We start from the raw sequence: 19,947 nt of genomic DNA, 5'->3' as shown, positions 1-19,947 counted from the left end.
CGTTTTTCTAGTTTCTTGTAATTTGACGTAAAGGTAATAATATAATACAGAGTATAGTGTTATAAATGTATATACACTTTAAAAAATATATATATATAAAAAAAACTTTGCAGGATTTACGATGTTGACGACCGTTAAATCGCGTCATCAGTCCGTGAAAACCAACGGTCCAACGCCTAGAAACTCCATTTCCCACAGTTCCGAGCGACTTAAGTCGGTCAAAGGTAAACTGTCATGTCTGCTGTTTTGCATGCTGAAAGTTCCTCACCAATTACGGTAATAAAAGTGTGTGTCGTTTACTCTGAACGCTGGTGACATGTTCCTGAAAGAAAGCAGACTGTTCTTCTGATACACGGCCATTTCATGAGCGGAGAGTGAGTCGTTGTTGGACAGAATTCCCGAGCTGGACTGCTGCGGAGGATTGAATAACGTGGATTACAGGCAGGTCAGATCTCACTGCAGTGCAGCAGAACCTTTAGTTCTTCCACCTCCTCTGCTCATGCAACAGCAACTGCTCGATAAGCACCATCATTGCGTCCTAATGTAGTCGTTTGCATAATTGATAGTGAAAAATAGCAACAAACGTGCGTTTGTATTATTTGTGCACATAAGAGCCCCAGTGTTATCCAGCTGGCATCTGCAGAACCGCAGCGCCAGTTTCAGACCAGCAGCGACAGAACAGAAGTAGGGGCGGGGCTTATGCAGTTAAACACATCATGCTGTTTTATTAAAGGTGCTGTATGTAAGTTTTTCACTTTACTCAGGGATGCCAACTCTTACGCTTTTAGTCTCACTCTGCCCAACCTAATCTCACGCCAAATTGCCAAACCTGCTTTTGATATTAAACAAAGTCTAAGCTTTTTAAAAAATTTACGTTTTAATGCGAAATTCAAACAGTAAATAGCGTTTTGGCGTACTTAATGAGGCATACAGTTAAAGCTACACTGTGTGATATTTTCCCCCATCTAGTGGTGAAAAGGTATATGACCATCTAGTGAATATTAGTTTCTCTTCCTCTCAATTCCGATTTCGTTTGAACTCCTACGGTGGCCGATTTAGTCCAAGATTAATATGGCTTCCAGTTCCACCTCGTCCACATTCGACACGGAGCCATCGAGTGTTAAAACGCCAAAGGCGAAGCTTGAATTTACGGGTATGTCCCTCTTTGGCTAATGTACTTTCAAGATGGAGGAGCAACATGGCGACCCGCATTCGAACCCTCACCCGTATGTATTTACAATGGCATATTATAAACTTACGAGAATACTTTACTTTATTACTTGAAAGAAGTAAATATGCATTAATGAGCACATATATTTTTGAAAGAACTAAGTGTTTTTAGCTAAGAATAAACTAAAGAAGTTACACAGTGTAGCTTTAAAGCCAGAGGCGTTGAAAAACCGAGTTTCGCAAGTTTTGGTAAACCGTACAGCAGAGTGTGCATTGATTATTACGTCAACCATATTTAAAGGATAATTTATTATGGAGAGTGATGGAGATCCAACATTGTTAACATTAATGTTAATTTTTTTCTTGTATTTAGTCCATTCCTCACTAATTGCTCACACTCATACTCATTGATGGTCAAATGTGACCTTAACTATTTTTAAAATAAATAAATGTTCTATATTTTAGTATTTATTGAATATTTTGAGGAGATCTTTTGGTACTAAATACGATTTGTGCAATAATTATTGTCACTTAAAATATTTTTCTTCTAATATTTGTATTATTTATATTACAATTAGTGTAGTAATTAAGGTTAAAATAGAGAATTCCAATGCAAAGAGGAAAATTCGAGTCCTTTTGTGGCTGGAAATATAATAATTTTCATTTGTAAAGCCATTATCCACTATAGGTGTCTGTATGGCTCTTTAATAAATATACATGTGTCTAGTCTAGTTGCTCAAAAAAGTATTGCAGATCATAACTGCTTACTTATTTTTAGGTTTTGCATTTGAATAAATATTTAGACATGATCAAACACTAGATTTCTTTAAATGTGAAATTTTAAAACGTTAATAACTTGCATCCTAATATTTTTAATGATACTATAAGCAAACACAAGTGATTTTTAATGAATGCGAGCACATATAATTTAACCCAAGAAACATTTAAAATAGTGCTAAGGCAAACTTTTTTTTCCTTATATGTACAGTAGACTATATTCATATGAATTGATACTAAATCAAGATCGAAATCAATATTTGTGTAAAAAAAAATCTTACTACAACCTGAACTTAAAAGTTGGCAACCCTGTTTACTAAAGCATAAAAACACCATAATATGCTTGCAGATATTTAGGAAACATGCTAAAAATCAATGAAAATCAATGCTACAGCCAGTTATTATACTTTGAAGTGTGTGTTCCGTGTGGGAATGTGTGTTTTTGTTTTGGTCTGTGTGAAACCACATTCTACCCGACCTAAAACTAGTATAGACTTGCAGGGTTCCCACTCGTCCTGGAAAACCTGGAAAATTGATGACAAATTTTCCAGTCCTGGAAAACACATGGAAAATGAGAGAAAATGTAAAATGTCCTGGAAAATCTTGTTGTTGTCCTGGAAAATTCTTTAAAAAAAAGTTATTTCTTTAGCCGAGTATATAGAGTTTATCGCTGGCCCAAACAATTAGCGCTAGCTGCAGAAAGCACATGTTCAGGAAAAAGAGTTTGATACGTGTGAGTAATATTTTGAATAATGATGTTTAATAGCTAATGCTATAACTGCTCAAATGTATGCAGTGAATGTTAACTCATAAGCTGCTAACTAATCACATCATTTTGATATAAAGTCACATTTGTGTGTTATAAAGTCAGAATCGCAATTTTGACCTCTTCTTCACAATTGACTTTTTTGCGCAGTTGCGAGTTTACATCTTGCAAGTCTGACTTCTTTTCTCAGAATTGTGAGATCTAAACTGCAATTGCAAGTTATAAAGTCCAATTCTGAGGAAAAAAGAATTGCGACAATTTTCGCGTTTATATCACAAATATGTAAACTCGCAATTGCGAGAGAGTCAGAATAGCGAGATAAAAAGTCACAATTACCTTTTCTTTCTATTCTGTGGTGTAAACAAGCTTCCATAGTCATAATGTATGATTAAGAGCTCATGTTGAAAAATGCTGGATTGTTCAGTAATGGCAATAAACTGGACGGCTTTTAAAGACTTCGAAAGCAATATTTGGCATGATCCTTGTCTTTTATTCCCGCCGTAGTAAAATTGAAAATGTCCTGGAAAATGGTTGCTGAAAAAGAGTGGGAACCCTGACTTGGTCGGCATTACTGGGAACGCCCACAAAACCTCATATCCGCCATATGTGGAGGGAAAACAAGCCATTAGAATGAATGTAGACCTTGTTAGATGCTTTATCTTCACTCTTTGTAATGATTACGATTTATATTTGCTTGGTGCTGTTTCCCTGTGGCGTTTCTGCACCTCTAGTAAGTTTAAAAACCCTGATCTGAAGTTTTATATTGTGCCAAATAAACAGGCAGAGCCTGTGCAATACGTCCATTACAATGAAACATGTGCTCTACATGATGCTGGTATTACTGTAAAGATTAGAAAAAGAGATTTCATTACTGCAATGGCAAACGTCTGTTGAACAAAACGCCAATAAAGTCATACTTGTCACGGGAATTTTTCACATTGAGCGATCACAGCCACATAATGCGTGAGGTTATTAATGTACAACACATTCAAAAGTCTTCTTTATTTCATGACGGGAAGGGCCGGGCTTATTGTGCTTCAAGCTGATAGTCACATTATATGTAAGACAGTTCTCATCAAAATGCAGCAGCTCCCACAAATATAACACGATATTATAGCTCGGCTACTTCATAAATCACTCAGAGTCTTTTGATGAAGACGGTTGCTGTAAAAAAGTAAATAAAAAAAACTTCGCTATTGTCAGTAATTCTAATAATATTCTGTCCAGCCCCCCTAAAGAATGTGTGATTAACCTTTCAAACTTATGAAACTGACGTTATGTAGCTAAACTAAACGATTCATATTTGACTCATATTTGACAGCTGCTTCTGTAAGTCAGAAATGTGAAACAAATGACAAAAATATTCAGGCAAATTAATAAACTTTTGTCTAATTTCGCCATTTTGAATTGAAATAGGCCCATGCAATATCATTTATAATTTAATTAACAAATGAAATATTAACAAAGCCGTTTTCTTCAGATTAGGCATAAGATTAATAGTTATGAATGTGTGCATATTGTAAGTTAATATAATTCCATGTGTAGCTCTCAGTAAATATAGCTCAGCTTTTTTCAGCATGTATTCGGCATAAGATTAGTAATGAATGTGTGCATATTGTGAATTAATTTAATAAATGTAGTTACCTAGCTTTCCTGTTAACCATCGTGAACATATACATATCAGTTAAACATATGTTTACTGTCTTCACTGACAAAAATGGAAAAACTTTATCAGTCATATCTGCCAACTGACATGGTTTTCAAGCTGTTGTTATCTAATATTTTGATGTATTTAACATACATCTTAAAATGCACAAATGTAGATCATAGAAATCAAAATTTTCTCAAGGGGCCGTGCCCCCGAAACGAAATAATAAACAGCCAATATCCTAGTATGCATACTAATAAGCTACTAGTTAATAGTGAGAATTGGAACCTAAACTAAAGTCTTACTAATTTATTTCTACCTCACTGAGGCTGATCCTCACTAAAATGAAAACCCTAGAATCGCCCCTGGTTGGAAGAGTTTTTAAACATCTCAGCAAACTAGAGTATTTATGAATGGTTATGGCGATAACCCTTATATAATTTAATGAATATGTAAATATTAATATATTTTACTTAATTTACCTCAGGAGTGTTTACTATGTATCTGCACTTGGGGTGCACGAGATGAGACCCACAAAGACCATTGATTAAGAATAGCTTACATTTATACATTAACCGAATCAAAATGTATTTTCATATTGAATGACAGGTGCAGCTTCAAATGTGTTCATAGTCAATACAACTTATATGTAAACTAATAAAACTAATGTTTTGATTATATTTTTTAGATACATATACAGTGTTTTGTACATTTTTCAATTTGAAAGTAAGTAAATTACAATATTAATTTATGTTATATAATAATCTGACGTTGCAGGGCGTTCCAAATGAGCGATTATTGTCAGCGAAGTCCACTTCAATTGATATACCCTGCCCAGGGTGTAGGGAACAGTGCGTAGGGACCCTGTTGAATGGATCCGAAATCGCCCCCTATACCCTACATAGGGCACTATTTGAGGGAACAGCCATTTGTAGCGGTGTCTGAAACCATAGTGGACATTATTGAGTGCACTCATTCAATCCCACAATGCACCGCAATAACAAGTGTACAGCTGTCCGACTACACACAGTCGTTTTCATTCACCTTCAAGTGAACTATATTAGTGGACTAACGTAGGGAATAGTGAATGAGGGTTTAGGGGGCGATTTCAGCCATCATCCATCAAAATGAATGATCAAAATTATTATTCTTTGTTAACGTTAATTACTATTACACATTAAAATCAAAATCATTTAATCGGAACACGAACAGCTGTATTTTTATTACCTCATACTAATAAAGATGAATAAATAATGTATCACGTATTGCTTATAGTTAATTAATACATTAATGTTAAATGAACCCTTCTTGTAAAGTTTTACCCTAAAAACAATGTTTTGCCTGATAGAGACAAATATATATGGTTGATAAAATAATAATATAGATAATTGTCTAGTAACGGTTGCGTGACGTTAACCAATTAAGCAAACAGACAAAGAAAGCTTTATCCACTAAAACATTCATTCAGTTTTCAATTTAATTTGTCAAAAAACAAATCTTTTCATTCGTTCAGTCATTGTTACGTCTCACAGTAACATGTGTCTGTTAAACAACAATAAAGTCATTACTAAAGCTGCGAGATATAACCGCAAAGGAAATAAATGATCGTATTTTAAAAAGCTATTGTAATATAGGATTGACATCACTAAATACAAAGCATAGTTCATCATAAAGCCCATTTACAACACCCAATATGAAAAGTGGTCGAAGGAATAATATCCATTTAAATAATGACAACAATGATAAAATGAGAAAGACATGCACAGATTTACTGAATATTTGTACAGTTTAATTTCAATGAATTGACCGCGTCATGACAAATGTCTTTAAAAGTACTAAGATCCAGAAAATCTCACTCAATCTTGAATTTTCACTGTCTGTATCTAACATCACCCAGAATTACATCTGTTTAGTAATGCACATATTAATAAATATTAAAAAGAAATGTATGTTAAGAGTGTCTGCAGACTTCAGGGTTGGTAGAAACTTCCAGATGGGTGTGTTGGATCAGATATATATCAGTTTATGGCATTCTGTTTAATGTGTTACATTACATAATCAGACCATGAGCAAATTCTGATTAATTTGCAGTCAGTGGTCTTTTATGATGTTGGCCTATCTAATATGTGTTGCAGAGATTATGAAGAGGAGGCTGCTCAGGGCAATATCAGCCCTTCTTTCCATAAACAAAGAGCAGTCTTCACACAGCAAGTGTTTAAAAGCCTGCTTTGTTCCTTTCTAATGCCCTTTTCTACTCGGTGGCGTCAATAAATCACAGTTTGTTGCGTAATCGAAACCCCGGAGAATCAAATGGTATGTTTGCGAACTTGTGAGTCTTCTGTGTAAACTGTGTCAGATTAAAGGGAGTTTATTTGACTAGTTGTGAAACCACCACTGTGATTATTACAGGACGAGTCTCTTCACTCAATCCCTGCTGGAATGATCAATAACTGAAAACAATGACCTTGTTGATGTTTTAATGAACTCAGTGTAATGTTACAGAGGCTTCAGGTGTAACGGTTGAAGTCGATCTGTCAGCGTGTTATGATTGTAATGTCAATAACGGATGTTCAGCTTTAAAAGTGCAATATGAAGCTTTGGTTTAAAGAGACACTACATTTCCAAAAGTGTTGTGACGCCCGCCTTTACATGCACATGAACTTTAATGCCATCCCATTTCTAACAGCTTCAGCTCTTCTGGCTTTCCTCAAGGTTTAGGAGTGTGTTTATGGGGATTCTTCATTTGTGATGTTGGACGAGAAGGCCTGGCTCTCAGTCTCCGCTCTAATTCATCCCAAAGCTGTTCAATCGGGTTGAGGACTCAAGTTCCTCCACACCAAACTCACTCATCATGTCTTTATGGAGACGCTTTGTGCACTGGTGCATGCTGGGACAGGAAAGGGCCGTCCCCAAACTGATCCCGCAAAGTCGGGAGCATGAAATTGTCCAAAATGTCTTGGTGAAGCTGTAAGAGTTCCTTTCACTGGAACTAAGAGGCCAAGCCCTGAAAAACAACCCACCCCATAATCCCCCCTCCACCAAACTTTACACTTGGCACAATGCAGTCAGGCAAGTCCCGTTCTCCTGGCAACCGCCAAACCCAGACTCGTCCATGGGACTGCCAGAGAGAAGCGTGATTGGTCACTCAGAGAACACGTCTCCACTGCTAGAGTCCAGCGGCGGCGCACTTTACCCCACTGCATCCCACGCTTTGCATTGCACTTGGTGATGTAAGGCTTGGATGAGCAGCTCGGCCATGGAAACTAGGGATGTGACGGTGAGGAAATTTCCCCACCGGTTAATTGATGCGTGACAACACCGGTAATAGCGGTATCACCGGCGGAGGCTTTTAAATCACTAATTCTATCTAACCGAAAGTAACATGCACACGACTGCTCTGAACTGAAAACGCGCCAGTGTTGCGTATTCACACACCGTGAATGACCGCTCGTCTGTAAATGCTCGCTCTGAGGCCATGGGTGCGTCTCAATCAGTTCCCTAGTTCAGTAGTCAGGGCACTGATCAAGCATTGATCAGTCTATGATTGAGATGCACGCCATGAATGAATAACAGTTCGTCCGTAAAGCCTCGTTTATACTCGGTGCGCGCGGCAAAAATAAATGCGCGCAGTCAGCGTAGTGGAGGCTCACACTGCGGAGCCAGGCCAAAGTAAACAATGCGCGCTCTGTGCGGCCGTGCACATTTTACTTTCGGTTTTCAATTCGGCTGCGGGTTGCTTGAATTGTGGGTTCATTAGCTTATTATTTTTAATGAAAAACACAACAACAAAACAAATGACAAACTCCCTTAAATAGGCGCTTTTACGTTTCGCTTTGAAACCAAATCTTTTGCGATCATCTCAGTCAGCTCCTCACTCTTAAATCTGATGAATGACTCCTGCCGCTGCCGAGACTCACGGTCGGATCATGCTTTATTAAGCAGACACGTTCAGTTTTTATTTGTATTGTCTGTTCTCCAACTGAACTACATTATTTTATTACTATAAAAAAATCAAAAAGACGGTGGGCGGTGCCACGGTGGGCAAGTGATGTAACCGGTGTTGAGTCTGGACACCGGCAACACCGGCAACACCGACTATCGTAGCAAGCCTAATGGAAACCCATTCCATGAAGCTCTACACACTGTTCTTGAGCTCATCTGAAGGACACAGAAGTCTGGAGCTCTTGACTCTGCAGAAAGTTGGCGACTTTTTGTGACCCTCAGCATGCGCTGACCCCGCTCTGTCAGGGTTCCCACTCGTCCTGGAAAACCTTGAAAACCTGGAAAATTGATGACACATTTTTCAGTCCTGGAAAACACATGGAAAATGAGAGAAAATGCAAAATGTCCTGGAAAATCTTGTTGTTCTCTGGGAAAATTCTTTAAAAAAAAGTTCTTTAGCCGAATATAAAGAGTTTATCGCTGGCCCAAACAATTAGCGCTAGTTGCAGAAAGCACATGTACAGGAATGCTGAGTTTGATATTTGTGAGTAGTATTTTGAATAATGATGTTTAATAGCTAATGCTATAACTGCTCAAATGTATGCAGTGAATGTTAACTCATAAGCTGCTAACTAATCACATCATTTTGATATAAAGTCACATTTGTGTGTTATATAGTCAGAATTGCGTGATATAAACTCGCAATTCTGACCTTTTCTTCACAATTGACTTTTTTGCGCAGTTGCGAGTTTATATCTTGCAATTCTGACTTCTTTTCTCTGAATTGTGAGATCTAAACTGCAATTGCAAGTTATAACGTCCAATTCTGAGGAAAAATGAATTGCGACAATTTTCGCGTTTATATCACAAATATGTAAACTCGCAATTGCGAGAGAGTCAGAATAGCGAGATAAAAAGTCACAATTACCTTTTCTTTCTATTCTGTGGTGTAAACAAGCTTCCATAGTCATAATGTATGATTAAGAGCTCGTATTGAAAAATGCTGGATTGTTAAGTAATGGCAATAAACTGGACGGCTTTTAAAGACTTAGAAAGCAATATTTGGCATGAGCCTTGTCTTTTATTCCCGCCGTAGTAAAATTGAAAATGTCCTGGAAAAGTACTGGAAAATGGTTGCTGAAAAAGAGTGGGAACCCAGACCGTGATTTCACCACTTTGTGGCCGAGTTGCTGTTGTTCCCAATCACTTCCACTTTGTTGAGTGTGGAATATTTAGTATAATATTTGGACTTATTGCACAGGTGGAGTTCTCTGAGCTCCTGAGAGCGGCCCATTCTCTCACTGATGTGTGTAGAAGCGAACACACACACACACACACACACACACACACACACACACACACACACACACACACACTCCTGAGAGCGGCCCATTCTCTCACTAATGTGTGTAGAAGCAAACACACACACACACACATACACACACACACACACACACTCCTGAGAGCGGCCCATTCTCTCACTAATGTGTGTAGAAGCAAACACACACACACACACACACACACACACACACTCCTGAGAGCGGCCCATTCTCTCACTAATGTGTGTAGAAGCGAACACACACACACACACACACACTCCTGAGAGCGGCCCATTCTCTCACTAATGTGTGTAGAAGCGAACACACACACACACACACTCCTGAGAGCGGCCCATTCTCTCACTAATGTGTGTAGAAGCGAACACACACACACACACACACACACTCCTGAGAGTGGCCCATTCTCTCACTAATGTGTGTAGAAGCGAACACACACACACACACACACACACACACACACACACACACACACACACACACACACACACACACACACACACACACACACACACACACACACACACTCCTGAGAGCGGCCCATTCTCTCACTAATGTGTGTAGAAGCGAACACACACACACACACACACACTCCTGAGAGCGGCCCATTCTCTCACTAATGTGTGTAGAAGCGAACACACACACACACACACTCCTGAGAGCGGCCCATTCTCTCACTAATGTGTGTAGAAGCGAACACACACACACACACACACACTCCTGAGAGTGGCCCATTCTCTCACTAATGTGTGTAGAAGCGAACACACACACACACACACACACACACACACACACACACACACACACACACACACACACACACACTCCTGAGAGCGGCCCATTCTCTCACTAATGTGTGTAGAAGCGAACACACACACACACACACACACACACCTGAGAGCGGCCCATTCTCTCACTAATGTGTGTAGAAGCGAACACACACACACACACACACACACACACACACACTCCTGAGAGCGGCCCATTCTCTCACTAATGTGTGTAGAAGCGTCTGCAGGCCTAGAGCTTGATTACACACCTGTGGCCATGAAGAGATTGAACATCTGAACTCAGTGAAGTGGAGGGGCGGCACAATACTTTATAGTGTATAAATATATATTTTAAATAAAAATCTCCTTGATTTGCATTAATCACGTGACTGGCCTATATCAGATGTCAGAACAGTCAGAGTTTGCAGGTACAACAAGTGCACACTTACACACTTACACACTTTTATTTTGTCTTGTGGTGTCTTTCTCTCCTCAGATGGACATGTCCGTGTTGACCGAGCTATCGAGGCTAATCGACCTGACAGAGCCCAGGTTCTGCGTGGCTGTCATCGCCATCATCTTCAACCCTTTCTTCTGGAATGTGGTGAGTCTCTTCAACATTAAAGGGTTAGTTCACCCAAAAATGAAAATTCTGTCATTAATTCCTCACCCTCGTGTCGTTGGACACCCGTCAGACCTCCGTTCATCTTCAGACACAAATGAAGATATTTTAGTGTAAAGCTGATGCTGAGAAAGGCTTCAGATAGGCCTCCATTGGCATTCAGTACATTTACACTCACAAGACCCATAAAAGGCACTAAAACGTTGTTACAAAGTCCATCTCACCACAGCGACTCTACAATCATTTTACGATGCGACGACAATAGTTTTTATGCGCAAAAAAAAATCAAAATAACGACTTTATTCAACCTCTTCTTGTCTTCCGTGTGTGTCTCCACGACGCATGCGCGAGAATATGACGCAGATCCGGCGTTCGGGAATCCATGAAATGCCACTTTAGCCCCATTTTGAGAACTACGCCGAGACCTAAAGCACGATCAATGTTGAATTCAACAGCTTAGACACGCGCGTCTTCCTCTGCTTGTAAACAAATCTCTTCTGGGTCATGTGTCCGAACGCCGGATCTGCTCATATTCTCACGCATGCGTCGTGGAGACACACACGGAAGACAAGAAGAGGTTGAATAAAGTCGTTATTTAGATTTTTTTTTGCGCACAAAAACTATTGTCGTCGCATCGTAAAATTATTGTAGAGTCACTGTGGTGAGATGGACTTTGTAACGATGTTTTTAGTGCCTTTTATGGGTCTTGTGAGTGTAAATGTACTGAATGCCAATGGAGGCCTATCTGAAGCCTTTCTCAGCATCAGCTTTACACTAAAATATCTTCATTTGTGTCTGAAGATGAACGGAGGTCTGACGGGTGTCCAACCACATGAGGATGAGGAATTAATGACAGAATTTTCATTTTTGGGTGAACTAACCCTTTAAGGGACTATCACCATCAGGTCATGTTTATGAAGTATCGCATGACTCTCACGCAATGCAGTTATGTGAGCAGGCCTTTCTTGCATAACAATCGTAAACATTGCTTGTCCTCCCGCAATCTCAATTTTAAAAACATTTACAGAGCGGTGAATGCTCTACTGATTGCTCGTGTTCGAAACAGGGAAGCACAGAAGAACTGATGTCACAAAGCTGCTCTGTTATGATTGTAATGTCGTCGTTGTAGCTCAGATGCAATTCTGAAGTATAAAGGAAGTTACAAAAGGGAGTATATTTATAGTTATTTTTAGTCATGGCGGGCTTTATTTCATGTGTCCGGGACTTGCATGCTGTGAGCAGGCCTGTTTTGAAATAATAAAAGTCATATAGGATGTGTTTTCCCTATTATAAATGTTCCGTTATTTGTTTATGTTTTCAAGGAGGCTGTTATTGAAGGATTTGCATGCTGGGACGCATGACACAGACTAATTATACTTACTGAACACCGTCATTCAGACAACCCACCGACTAGTTGATTATTGAAATTGATAGTTTTGCACATGCCTAAATGGAAAAACCCCACGGAATCATTTGATATGCAGATTTAGTTCCTGTGTGTGTTAAAGGTGTCATGAACTGTCTGTTTTTATTTTTTTATACTGTTGTCTGAGGTCAACTTATGACGTTTGCGGGGTGTTTACATTCAGAAAACATCATAATCAATCAGTAATAGGCTATTTTCTGCCCTGGTTTTGAGGCTCTCTGAAGAAACGCTGGGTTTTGATGGGCGTGTCGCACTGAAGACTTGGAAGTACACGCCCACGGCTAGGATTGGATAAGATTTGCATATTAAATGAGCTTCAGCTCCCCTGTCAGTACAACGTGAGGGATTGTTTTGAAAGCGTGTGGGAAAATGGCAACCGGAATGATTCGCTCACAGGACTCGCAAAATGTCTTTATCAAACAAACAATGATTTATCTCTCATCCACCCGCGATTGATTGGAATGTAATTTTTTTATTACCTAGCCCAGCCAATCGGTGAATATAACCGCAAACCGCACACACACACACTACCCTTAAACCAGTGATGGGAATAAAGGCGTTACAGATAAACGGCGTTACTAACGGAATTATTTTTTTCAGTAACGAGTAATCAAACGAATTACTGTTTCTCCCGTTACAACGCCGTTAGCGTTACTGAGAAAAAAAATGCGGCGTTAGTCGCGTTACTATAATTGAGCTCACTGAAGCGCTTTTCATCCGAGGCTCTCTGTCAGTCGGACCTGCAACGTGTGTGTGTGTGTGTGTGTGTGTGTGTGTGTGTGTGCGCGCGCACCAGTCATGCGTGTTGGGGGTGGGTGCGGTGGTACACATAACTGATGATGATTGGTGGGTGGGAGACAAGGTTGAAGTTGATAGGTTGAGTTCACACCTATTTTTTTCACGGTCTATGGTTCACACACACACACACACACACACACACACACCTATGACGCACACGCATATGCACATTCAGCGATGGTCCAACGACTTCAAAGGTAGCTTTCGCAAATTGGAAGTATAAGCGCTACTTTTCCCTCGTTGAGGTGAAAGGTAAGAATGTTTATGTAACGTGCAACTTATGCTCAGGAAGAAAGAGTCTCTCCACGCCGATGGCAAGTGATTCTGAAGCGCCTCACATCATCATATGCCACAACATTAGCGGCTAAAAACCCAGGTGATAACGTGAGCTCCACTACCAAAGGAAAGTATAGTACTGATAATATTTACACAATATTTACACTATAGTAGGCCTACTGATAATATTTATAATAATCCATTGAATTTGATAGGTGTCTCTCACATTGTCCCACAGCAACATTACAATAGAGCACATTAATGTACAATGTTTTATAATAATAATTTATTCTATTTAGTGTCCAATTCATTCATTTAACATATCTAATATTGGGGGCATCCAAGTTTGACATATTTGAACATTTGAAAAAAAAAAAAAAGTAACGCAGTAATTTCTTTCCCTGGTAATTAGTTACTTTTATAATGATGTAACTCAGTTACTAACTCAGTTACTATTTGTAAGAAGTAACTAGTAACTATAACTAATTACTTTTTTAAAGTAACGTGCCCAACACTGCCCATCACACACACTCACACACACACGCACGCACACACACACACACACACTACCCCTAAACCATATATATTTCATGTTTACGTCGTAATACCAGTTTAATACCTGTGTCATTATACAAATTTGTGTCCTCAAAAAATAACAAACACACACTCACACACAATCATGGACATGACTCGAGAAGGTTAAATGGTCCTTGTTCGTGGTCAGAAATGAGCGCATTGGAAACGAATGGGAACGCTCAAACAAAATTGACTGAAAACTCATTTTTTGCGATATCAACCTCAAATTTGGAACACAACTTGTTTAGATGCATGGCTTTTGATTTGCACCGTTTTAGAGTAAAATGTCTTTTGGAAAATATATTTCATATAACATTTTTATTTTTGTACATTTTTATAACAATAAATGTAAAATTCTATAACTTTTTTCAAGTAAATTTTTTCTTGGCAATAATCTGCCAAGTGTCATCTTTAAAAAGAGACCAAACTTCAAAGCATTCAAGATTTATTCCCGTTTAAGTTGGAAAGTTCATTTTCAGCTCCATGCTAAAAAAAAGATTATTAATAAATGGATTATAACTATTGCATAAATATAATTTAGCACCATAAAATCCCCTAAAATACTAAACAAATTAAAATATCACATTAAAATATAGTAAAATTATTTAATTGATTTAAAGAAATTGTAGTAATTTGGTCATTTTTGATCATCACATGAACAGTACCAGGGCACAACATGAACAAACAAGAATGATATATTTAACTAATATAAACAAAGGTTAATAAACGCTGTCATATTGCTCATTGTTAGTGAATGCATTAATTGCCGTGTTTCCATATTATTTAACGAACCTGAGCTGACATGAACTAACAATGAACTGTATCTGATTAACTGACGTTAACAAAGATTAATAAATGCAAATGTGTTGCTCATTATTAGTTAGTGTAGCATTGACTAATGTTAGTAAATTTAATAACTTTACAGCTTTAATTGTGACTTCATGATGTCTTTTATACTTTGCTTTGGTAATGTGAACCCAAGGCGGTCTTTCCAAAATATCTCATAACTACACTCAAGACATCTACGAAATGATTTTACACATTCATAATTCATACTTCAGTCCCCTAACGTTGGCTATATTTGGATGTATTCGCACCTCGTCGTCGCATTAACACATCGTATCTCAGAGATTTTCCTTCCTCTACTTCACTGCATCTGCCAAATGACTTTATTATCTGTGAATATGAGTCATATGCCGTGCTGAGCTGGGCTGTCATTGGGGATAATGTAGCTCTGTATGCCATTGTCTGCCAGGTGCATTGTGGGACTGGACTAATCTTTAAGCTGCGTATTATCAGAATCATTCTCTATGTGTGGCTTCTTTGTCCCTTTCCCAGGTGGATCGGCTTTTTTGGACAAAATAACTTCCTGTTGTTTTGCTGTCAGTGTGTGTGGAGGTTGTGCTGCTATGGGTGTTATTGATTTTCAAAGTCTGATCCAGGATCTGCTTGAGATAGATGGAGGACAAGTGGTCAGTTTTGGGCTGGTTAGCATGACCCAGCTATCCCGTCATGGTAGATGCTGGTAACCACAACGTCACCAGACTGAAACTCCTCTAAACTAACATAACAAAACATTGACCAAAACTTACACACTTAAAGGGTTAGTTCACCCAAAAATGAAAATTCTGTCATTAATTCCTCAACCTCATGTGGTTGGACACACGTCAGACCTCCGTTCATCTTCAGACACAAATGAAGATATTTTAGTGTAAAGCTGATGCTGAGAAAGGCTTCAGATAGGCCTCCATTGGCATTCAGTACATTTACACTCACAAGACCCATAAAAGGCACTTAAAACGTCGTTACAAAGTCCATCTCACCACAGTGACTCTACAATCATTTTACGATGCGACGACAATAGTTTTTGTGCGCCAAAAAAAACAAAATAACGCCTTTATCCAACTTGTTCTTGTCTTCCGTGTGTGTCTCCACGACGCATGCGTGAGAATATGAGCAGATCCGGCGTTCGGACACATGACCCAGAAGAGATTTGTTTACAAGCAGAGGAAGACGCGCGTGTCTAAGCTGTTGGATTCTACATTGATCGTGCTTTAGGTCTCGGCGTAGTTCTCAAAATGGGGCTAAAGTGTGTATTTCATGGATTCCCGAACGGCGGATCTGCGTCATATTCTCACGCATGCGTCGTGGAGACACACGGAAGACAAGAAGAGGTTGAATAAAGGCGTTATTTAGATTTTTTTTGCGCACAAAAACTATTGTCGTCGCATCGTAAAATTATTGTAGAGCCACTGTGGTGAGATGGACTTTGTAACGACGTTTTAAGTGCCTTTTATGGGTCTTGTGAGTGTAAATGTACTGAATGCCAATGGAGGCCTATCTGAAGCCTTTCAGAGCATCAGATTTACACTAAAATATCTTCATTTGTGTCTGAAGATGAACGGAGGTCTGACGGGTGTCCAACCACATGAGGGTGAGGAATTAATGACAGAATTTTCATTTTTGGGTGAACTAACCCTTTAATGGACGCAAATGTTATTCTTTGTTTGAGGGCAACCAGATTCATCCTCACACTCACTCAGACACACTTAACCACGGTGCGGCGAGTGAGATTTCAATGAACCTCTTTCCCAAAGCACTGCCAACATTCATCTGCACCTGTTAGTTGTTTTTCTTTGAGCTCTTTCCCTGCTTTCATGCTGCATTATAAGTGCACGCCATTTAGACTGTGCAGACCTTCTAAAGAAGTTTTGGCCTTTTTTTTAGTTTTAGCCTTCAGCACTCTCAAGCAAACATTAGGGGTCCTTTTAAAGGAATTACTGCACAAACGCAGTGTTATTTGAGAGGTAATGTGTGCAGCGGCGCAGGTTTATACTGGCTGAGGTAACAATGGATTTGTTTTTTTAAAGCAATGCCTGTGAGTGCGTTTAGAATAATTGGCCAACCGTCATGCCTTACATAATGTGCATTCATTTTTATGCTTTACAAATCTTTTGGTTCTGCTTATTAACATTGTCAGGTGAAATTATCTAGTTTTAGTTTTCACTACTGTAAACCCGAATAAGTTCCCAGAACTCAAAAAAATTGAATTATTTTTTTTTTTAAGTTGGATAACTTAAGTCACAATTTTCCAGAACTTAAAAGGTTGGATTACCTGCTACTTGTACCTTTTGATAACAGTTAAATTAAAGTGCTCATTTAGCTCAACTCAAATATTTGCAGTTAATATGACTTACAGTTTTCTGTTAAGGCAACTCAATTATTTTCAGTTATTATAACAAAGTTTTGAGTTTTCACAGAACTTTAAAAAATAAGTACACAACCACACCATTTTATGTTAACAAAACTCAATTTTTATTGCTTTGTGTTGTCATTGCTTTAAGTACACGGTAGTCAAATATGTTGAGTTTGTTTACTTAAAAACATGTGACTCAAACTTAAAATTTTGAGGCTATTGATATCCAGCATGGTTTTAATCAGAAAAGCTGAATAAGTTCAGATTGTATGTTAAGTACTTTGACCTCCTGTGTGATTTACTCACACACAGACATCAAGAATCAGCCTATGAATCTCAACCATGGTGACACGCTTCATGCCGCAATGCATTATGGGAGCCATGGATGAGTTTCGCATGATGCACCCAGAATGCATTGCGGCATGAATCATGTCACCATTGTTGAGATTCATAGGCTGATTCTTGATGTGTGTGTGTGAGTAAGTCTCGCAGGAGTTAGAAGTGCTTATTGTGTGATGTGTTAAACCGGAGAACAAAACTTACGTCGTACACATTTTAAAAATCGGTTAGTTTATAGGCTACATTAAACTGATGACAATAAAAATACTATAAATAAATAAAATAAATACATTTTGTCTTCCACTAACGCATTTCAGTTTGCCCCAATTCAATTGTTTTAATAGGCTATGGTTGTAATTTATTTGTTATGATGGATTTTACTTATTTGGTTAAGCACTTTGAGATTTTATTGTATTTTAGCATGTGCTATATAAATTAAGTTTATTTTTAAATCATCTCTATTTGAAACAACAGAAATAACAGGACTTCATCATTCTTAGCATGTAATTACTTAATTCTATTAAGCTGTACTTAATTTATGTTTTTAAGTTATGTTTACTTATTCACAAAAAAGTTCCATTTAATCAAAAAATATTAGTTGACATTACTCAAAAGGAAGACCATGTTACACCAACTTGAAATAATTAAGTTAGTAGAACTTTTTCTAAAACTTTGAGTATACACTACTTAATCTATTTAATTAACATGAACATTCAGGTTTACAGTGCGATATATATAGTTAATCGATATATCGCGATATAAATATGCAACGATATGTATCATTGATGTAAAACTATGAAATAGTTTTTATCCAAGGCTTAATTTGCTGTATTTATAAGCTATAATTCACCCAAAAATGTAAACGCTGTCATCATGTGCTCACCCTCATTTTGTTTCGTTTAACTTCCAAACACAAATTAAGATATTCTTTATGAAACCTGAGATATTTCTGTTCCTCCATTTAAAGTCATTCCTCTCAAACGTAAAAGATCCAATAAATGTCAGTGTATCGTGAGTTCAGTATCGCGATTTATATCGAATCGTGACACGAGTGTGTCGTTACACCCCTAGTTTTCACCATTGTAGTATTTTAAAGGGTTAGTTCACCCAAAAATGTAAATTCTGTCATTAATGACTTCCCCTCATGTGGTTGGACACCCGTCAGACCTCCGTTCATCTTCAGACACAAATGAAGATATTTTAGTGTAAATCTGATGCTCTGAAAGGCCTCCATTGGCTCAACTTTACACTCTCAAGACCCTTAAAAGACACTAAAGACTAAAGTTACAAAGTCCATCTCACTACAGCGGCTCTACAATAACTTTATGAAGCGATAAGAATAGTTTTTGTGGGCAAAAAAACCCTAAATAACGATTTATTAATAATTAATAATTAATAATTTCAAAACACAGCATCATGAAGCTTCGAAGCGTTATGAATTAGTGAGTCGATTCAGCGGTTTGGAGCGTTATGATTCAGTGAGTCGATTCATGATTCGGATCGCGTGTCAAACCGCTGAAATACGTGACTTTGGCGATCCAAAGCGCTGAATCGACTCACTGATTCATAACGCTCCAAACCGCTGGATCGACTCACTGATTCATAACGATCCAAACCGCTGAATCGACTCACTGATTCATAATGCTCCGAACTGCTGAATCGACTCACTGATTCATAACGCTCCAAACTGCTGAATCGACTCACTGATTCATAACGCTCCGAACCGCTGAATTGACTCACTGATTCACAACGCTCTGAACCGCTGAATTGACTCACTGATTCATAACGCTCCAAACCGCTGAATCGACTCACTGATTCATAACGCTCCGAACCGCTGAATTGACTCACTGATTCATAACGCTCCAAACCGCGGAATCAACTCACTGATTCTTAACCCTCCAAACCGCTGAATCGACTCGACTCACTGATTCATAACGCTCTTAACCGCTGAATCGACTCGACTCACTGATTCATAATGCTCCAAACCGCTGAATCGACTCGACTCACTGATTCATAATGCTCTAAACCGCTGAATCAACTCGACTCACTGATTCATAACGCTCCAAACCGCTGAATCAACTCATTGTTTCATAGTGTTTCAAACTGCTGAAACGACTCACTGATTCATAATGCTCCAAACCGCTGAATCGACTCGACTCACTGATTCATAACGCTCTAAACCGCTGAATCGACTCATTGATTCATAATGCTCCAAACCGCTGAATCGACTCATTGATTCATAATGCTCCAAACTGCTGAATCGACTCACTGATTCATAATGCTCCAAACCACTGAATCGACTCG

At 38.5% G+C, this 19,947-nt stretch overlaps 1 protein-coding gene across 1 annotated transcript in view; it reads left to right on the top strand.

Annotated features, from left to right (window-relative positions):
* Positions 1-316: 316 nt before the first annotated feature.
* pemt (phosphatidylethanolamine N-methyltransferase) overlaps positions 317-19,947 on the top strand; it is a gene marked incomplete at its 5' end in the record, with an annotated part of 159,194 nt that continues 139,563 nt past the window's right edge. Inside the window, 4 exon segments of the mRNA XM_079846332.1 lie at positions 317-340; positions 343-375; positions 377-445; positions 10,907-11,014. Coding sequence (XP_079702458.1) covers positions 317-340; positions 343-375; positions 377-445; positions 10,907-11,014 — 234 coding nt within the window.

Source organism: Gobio gobio (assembly GCF_949357685.1).
Source record: "Gobio gobio genome assembly, chromosome: 20".
Classification (NCBI taxonomy): domain Eukaryota; kingdom Metazoa; phylum Chordata; class Actinopteri; order Cypriniformes; family Gobionidae; genus Gobio; species Gobio gobio.
Note: the sequence above shows the minus strand (reverse complement) of the source record. Positions and strands in the feature narration are given on the sequence as shown.